Here is a 6,508-nt window from a genome sequence, read left to right on the forward strand (position 1 = left end):
ATAAAAATAAAAATAAAAACTCCAAAAAAAATAGAATAAAATGAGTCAAAAAGCCAAAATAAAAAGGCTAATGATGGAAACTATGTGTAGAAGCAAAGTAAGAACTTAACAAGATTTTCTCTAAGTTACATATTTTGAAGACCCTATTATCTCAGACTTGTCTTTTTGAATATCTATTTCCTTCATTCTTTAACCAACACCTATGCTCTGTATCACCTAATAAAGACCTCTAGCTCAATTAGGATTAATTTGGTGTGATAGTAAGTGGTAGATGTGTTTGATCGACCTCGACTTCCTTGGATTGTCATTGAGATTGTGAGGAAACGTGTGCCTACTGCACACTGGAGTTAGCAAACTTGAGTGGAAAAATCAGAGTGTTATGTGTTTTGACACATTTCTTGTGAGAACCTATACTTAAGACGTTATTCCAAAAGTTTCATAAACGGACCTACCATTGCATTTCATAGCATAGTTCATTGTATAGTTGTTTATCTTAAGATGATTTGATTATTATGCATGTATTAATTTATGAGTTAGATTTATGATCCTTGTTTAAATGCTAGAGAGATGTATATACACCATAATAGGATATTTGCAACACACACCTTTTTTTATTTGCAACGCTTATTTAGCGTTAGTAAGTTTCCAACACTTATTTAGCGTTGGCAATGTTGTAAAGTGTTGCTTTATTTGGGTGAATTTTCGGAATTAATTGCTAACGCTTAAAAAGCGTGGGAGAAGTGTTACAAACTTAAAAATTTCGCGAACAGAGATAAACGAAAAAAATCGAAATATAAAACATAACTTTTTTTTTCTCTCCTCCTCTCTCACCGGCCAAGATTATTTTTTTTTGCTCCTCCTCAAAACCTAATTTTCAGATTCAGTAAAATTGGAATGGGAAGTGAGTTCTTGTGCTTCTTCTACTGATTTTAATAGGACCCCACATCCTCGCGATTGAAGTGACACACCCGCCATTCAATCAATTCTCTCAAAACCAACGATCACAAACAATTGTTCTTCTTCTCAATCGAATCTCTCAAAGAGAGAAGAAGAAGAAACAGGCTTGTATGTTGAATCAGGATTTGATGAAAGGAAAAGATGCGGTGATGCCTCTGTTTGATTTCCAAGAAAAGAGGCGTGTTGGTTCAAAGACATTAAAGAGTACTATAGGGGTGGTAAGATTCAAAAAATTTTGCAAGCAACTATTTTGTTGTTAGCATGTGGTTCTGCTAAATTTGTACATCCTCTGTAGGTAGTTGTCGATGGCACTTATGCTTTACATTATTTGCTTAGATATAAGGGTTGGGGGTGTTCATTTTAGTTTGCTTTCCAAATTGCGGTATGACATTGGGGATTCGTGTTCTTTGGATTCCCTCATTGACAGCATTTTCCCATTGTTTAGAAAACACATTGAACCAGACCTCCATCATGCTCAGTCGGCTTTTTATCTCCTCGCTTCTTCTTTTCTTCATAAGATCGATTGAGAATCTTCGCTCTTTGCTATGACCGTAAGTTATTGCTTAAAAACGAAGAAAGAAGTCGTTTAGATTCATAGATTGGGAAATTTTATTATAAACTATATTTTTTTTTTCTTAATACATGGGCTTATTGTTAGTACTTAAATTCTAATTTGTTGAAGGTATTGTGTGTGTGGGGATTGAGTATAGTTTAAGTGTGTTTAAAAAAGAAGATGGATGATATGGACTTATTATGGAGGTGGTTTGATTTTGTGGTGATGTGGGACGGGAAGGTGGAGGTGGAAGGAAGTTTGGTTTCTTTTGAGAAGGAGGTGAAGAAGAAGGAGGAGTTATGAGTATGGATAGCAAGTAGGAGCATGAGCCAAAGCGGAGCCGGAGCAGAGCAGGAGTAGGAGTAGGACTCCTCCTCCTCCTAGATCCGTGAGAACTTCGTTACTACTAACAAGCGATCTTCCTCTTCTTATCGCGATGCTCCTCCTTATCGGAAGGGATAGTCGTGAGGAGTTCACGGTGTATAATCTACATTTTTTTTTGGCTTGATTTTTGAGAAGTGCTTTTTGTGTGTAATGATTTATAGAAGCTGCAGGTGATTTCCTCATAAGACAAGATTCGGTGATTTAAGTAACTCCTGGTTACAATAAAAAGGTTTTACTCATATTAGTGAGAAAAGAAAGTGGTATGAAGTGAGCATCAAGATTTTCACCAACACATAAGGCAAAATTTGCTTGCATGATAGAAACATTTCCAGCTAAATGATTTAGTTAGTGCAATCCCGAAAATTAGATATATACTCTAATGTCCTGTGTCCACATTGGTGGGAACAATTGTCCCTAACTCCATATTGTTAAAGGTTTAGGAACAGTAAGTGTAAATGGGTGATAGCTTTTGGAAAAAGAGTCTACATCGTCATTATTGGCGATTTTTTATTTTGCATAAACCCAAGAGGCTAGGAGAAGTGCGTTAGTTGGTCCGTGTTCTTTTTTACTGTGTTTGCATTGGACAAGGAGAAGGTATGAATTTCAGACCAATTGCTGCTGCTTGAATATTTGAGAATGTCGACCAGTCAATTCAAGCAGCGGGTACTTTTTAACTTATGTAAGTGAACCCTTCCTCACATGTAACTAAAAAAGTGAAAAATATCGCTTTTTATGGATACAGAGTCTGTAAGAACACGATCAGCCTGATCTCTGAAATGTTCAAGTACGCTTTTTGACTGTTCTGGAGGTGTTTCACTTTTGGAAAGATGGTTCAATTGTATATATAACTAAATTTCAGAAAAAATACCATGCCTTAAAACAGCACCACCAAGAACAAGTTCTTCCCATGTTCCCCAGTTAAAACCAGTGTCTTCCATACCAGCCCTACACATGCCCCTATAGAAATAAACCTCCTTAATTGTTTGTAATAGAAAGCTTTTGAATCTTTTGAGAAGGAGATGGATTTTGGGATTCAATTTGATATGAGAGAGGAGTAGTTTTTTTTTTTTGAATGAAGAAGAAAAGGGTGGTTTAGGGAAAGTGTTTTTTTTATTTTATTTTGAGGGGTCTTTTATATGTAAAGACAGTAAAGCCCAGGGGTGGAAAACGAAAACAAATTTGAAATGGGGTACACGAGGTTATATATTTTGAGGAAATCATAAATTGATTCGGTTTGGATTTTGTTCTCAGATAAGGAAAAGGTTTTTTCGTTTCTCGTAATTTTACATGTAAAAGGTTTTTTCGTTTCTCGTAATTTTACTACATGTCCTATTTTCGTGATTGAAGTTGTCCTTAGATTTTGTAAAATGACATTTATGTCCTGAAGACTCAAGAGCCTAGCGTGTTAAATGGGTTCGATTTTGGTTTTGATTTTGATTTGGTTTTGGATTAAGAGGCTAGCGTGTTAAATGGGTTCAATTTTTGCCAAGTGTTGATTGATTTTGATAGTAATTATTAAAATAGTGAAGTTTATATAAAATGTCCCGTGGCAGATTTGGTATCTTTCCGTCATGGGGTCTTCCTCAGAAGCTTTCACGTATTATAGGAGTAAATAAGGCTCGAGAAGTATCATTAACAGCAATGCCTTTAACTGCGGAAAAGGCAGAAAAGTGGGGCTTGGTGAATCATGTTGTTCAAGACAATGAGTTGTTGAAGAAATCCAGAGAAATTGCAGAAGCAATTATAAGGAACAACCAGGATTTGGTGCTGAGGTACAAGTCTGTTATAAATGACGGCCTTCAATTGGATTTGGGTCATGCTCTTGCCTTGGAAAAGGTGAGCCTTGATGTGATGACACACACATGAACTAAGACTAATTTGTCTCAATTGTCTAACTTGTATGCTGCATTGGTATGATTATTCCATGACTTTATTCTTGTTTGTCTCTTGGCACAAATAACTTGTATGCATTGATGTGATGACTTTATTGTCTCTTGGCACAAATGGAAAACAGTTTGTTATTGTTTTTTGAGTTGTTTGTTATTGTTTCCATCTACAGAAGAGTCGTTGTTCTGCTTGTGCTTACCCAGCTAGTCGCATCAGAAAATGTAATGATCTAAAAATATTGTTATTTTATTTTTGCTATTATTATTATTATTAATAATAATTTGGTTTAATAGATAACTGGAGTGTGAAAGCTATTCGAAGGAAGACTACTGGAACTGGAAGGATGCAGTATCTTCGTCATCTTCCTCGCAGATTCAAGAGTAATTTCAGAGAAGGTATATAATAAACAAACAAACAAGCAATCCCCTTGTTTATATTAGTTGTTTGGTTTTATATATAGTTTATTGAAAATGGGAAATGATTTTAGGTACTCAAGCTGCTCCCAGGAGTAAGGGAGCTGCTGCTTCTTCTTAATCGATTGAACGTGGCGATATGTGGTATTGTTTTAGAATCGAGGGGAATGAATTTTATGTCTGTTTTGAGAAATGAATGACTTGATGTTTTGAGAATTTTATGTTGAATATGCTTGTTCAATTAATTGGTTTAGCTGGTCTCACTACAAAATATGAGAAATTATTTTTTTTTATTAGCAACCCATCAGCAACGGTTTATAACCGTTACAAATGAATTTTAAATTATTTTTTTAAAATTAACTAACAACTTTGCAACGGTTACAAACCGTTGGTAAAAATTTGAACAAATTACCAACGCTTAAAAAGCTTTTGTGAAATAAAAAAGCGTTGCAAAGATTTTAAATATGTGTCTAAATAGTTACCATAAGTGTTGAAAGTTCTCGTTTTAACGCTTTTTTAAGCGCTGGAAATTTTGTTTTTTGCAACGCTTTTTAAAGCCGTTAAATATTTCCAACACTTTATCGACGCCATATTTGCAACGCTTAAAAAGCGTTGCAAAAATTATTAGCAACGCTTTTTTGCCATTGCAAATAGCCTGTTATGGTGTAGTATAGATATCTGATATAAAATTACGGGACAATTACTTTTATTTCTTAGTCGTTGTAGTATAAATGAAGTTTGTGAATATCTTCTTTAGAAAACTCTCATGATCCTATAACTCGTCCACTAGGGAATTTCTAATAGTTTAAGGCTTTATTGCATATGGTCAATGCAATCGCACTCTACGAAACGAGATTAGTTATGACCACATTTTTTGCCACTTATCTGTTTTTATTTCTCATCTTTGCTTGAGGACAAGCAAAATGCTATTTGGGGGTGGTGTGATAAGCACTCAAAAGTGTAGTTTAAACCCCTTAATAGTATTCTATTTAGACCAATTATGTTTACAATAAATAAGAGTTAGTAATGTTTACGTATTTTTGTGTATTCCAGGTCTTGAGGCTGTTTATGTGCTTAAAGACGTCATTTTGCATGGAAAATGAGTCAAGATGATTACTGAGGAAGTTCTACGTTTAAAGCCCAAGAATCATGAAGAAAAGCCTTTTTTCAAGCTCAGTCAAAGTCAATTCGGGTATAAAAAGAACAGAAAAGCTAATAGAACTTCAAATGGGCATATCTTTGGACTCAGGCCTCGGAATTGAGCCTACTTTATGTCAAAATGATCATCTCGGAATAAGCTTTCCAATAAACCCGGTCTTGCCCCAATAAAAGCTGAAAAAGTAGACGAAAAGGGTACTAAAGTAATTTTCAACATAATTGGTCTCTTTAGACTTAACCTAATGGACTTTGGGCTCACATTAGAGGCTCAAAATCCCCCTTTTTGGCCTATGCATGAAAATGTAATCCTAACCCTCTCCTATATAAAGAGGGTTAAGGCTAACTTATTCTCTCCTTCCTCCCTTTAGTCTCTAATTAGTTTAGTGTAGTTATAGTTTAGCTTAAGATTAGTTAATTAGTTTAGTTTGTAGCCACCATTAAAACCATCAATAAAAGCTTAGTTTAGTCAATTCTTCTCTACATTATTATGTCTTTACATTATTACTTTAGTATAATGATTTCGATGACACAAGACTAAACCTCCATTAGAGGGGGTTTATGAAGCCATGTGAGAATGATTGATTAATTAGAATGGTTGTTGTATAGAATAGAAGTTCAAGTTTGATTCTCATGGTTGTTTAGAGATAAAAATCATAAAAGTTGAAATAGAGTTTAGAGCCACCATCAAAGAGATTTGTGGTGGAGCTAAACTCTCATGCTAGTGGAACCTTGATCCGAGAGGACTTGGTGTTCACTAGGGATCAATAAAAAATTCAATAATCAACCTAATGATCAATCGAATTGCGTGGTGGAATAACCTTCTCTAATATCTTTCTTTCATTTAATTCTACTATTTCGTATCTATTATTTACTGTTTTCATATCATTATTACTCTCTCATTAGTTAATAGTTTGATTAGTCTAGATTCGTTACAAGTACGTACAAGTAAGAGTAGAGAACATGATTACTCCTCTTTATCACATGATATTTGAGAATATTATTATAACTTGATTAGAATGATTTTAGCATGTTAGAACTACTGTTTTCACATCTAATTTAATTATCTTGTCAGGGATCGTGATAGTTAGAACCAAGCTTTAAAGACTAATACGTACAATCACATTATTCAAAGATAAGGTCTACCACCATCAAGAAC

At 34.5% G+C, this 6,508-nt stretch overlaps 1 protein-coding gene across 2 annotated transcripts; it reads left to right on the forward strand.

The window, feature by feature from the left end:
• Positions 1 to 1,746: 1,746 nt before the first annotated feature.
• LOC147502074 (large ribosomal subunit protein eL37z-like) lies at positions 1,747 to 4,436 on the forward strand. 2 transcript variants are annotated; one of them, XM_086603853.1, is made up of 5 exons: positions 1,747 to 1,988; positions 3,448 to 3,730; positions 3,954 to 4,002; positions 4,075 to 4,176; positions 4,269 to 4,436. In XM_086603853.1, exons 2-5 carry the CDS (start codon positions 3,536 to 3,538, stop codon positions 4,313 to 4,315), a joined length of 393 nt encoding a protein of 130 aa, XP_086459979.1. In that variant the 5' UTR covers positions 1,747 to 1,988; positions 3,448 to 3,535; the 3' UTR covers positions 4,316 to 4,436. The 2 variants fall into 2 exon arrangements, with proteins under 2 accessions (XP_086459979.1, XP_086459978.1); XM_086603852.1 differs by lacking the exon at positions 1,747 to 1,988 and adding an exon at positions 2,758 to 3,156 and having other exon boundaries at positions 3,191 to 3,730.
• Positions 4,437 to 6,508: the final 2,072 nt, after the last annotated feature.

The sequence above is a fragment of the Coptis chinensis genome, chromosome 4 (genome assembly GCF_015680905.1).
Source record: "Coptis chinensis isolate HL-2020 chromosome 4, ASM1568090v1, whole genome shotgun sequence".
NCBI lineage: Eukaryota > Viridiplantae > Streptophyta > Magnoliopsida > Ranunculales > Ranunculaceae > Coptis > Coptis chinensis.

Bases quoted from the DNA above. Each gene is read 5' to 3' on its own strand.
- LOC147502074 (XM_086603852.1), top strand. From the start codon at position 3,434: ATGTCCCGTGGCAGATTTGGTATCTTTCCGTCATGGGGTCTTCCTCAG. The intron at 4,003-4,074 runs GTAATGATCTAA...TTGGTTTAATAG, and splicing joins AGCTAGTCGCATCAGAAAAT to ATAACTGGAGTGTGAAAGCT. The intron at 4,177-4,268 runs GTATATAATAAA...AAATGATTTTAG, and splicing joins CAAGAGTAATTTCAGAGAAG to GTACTCAAGCTGCTCCCAGG.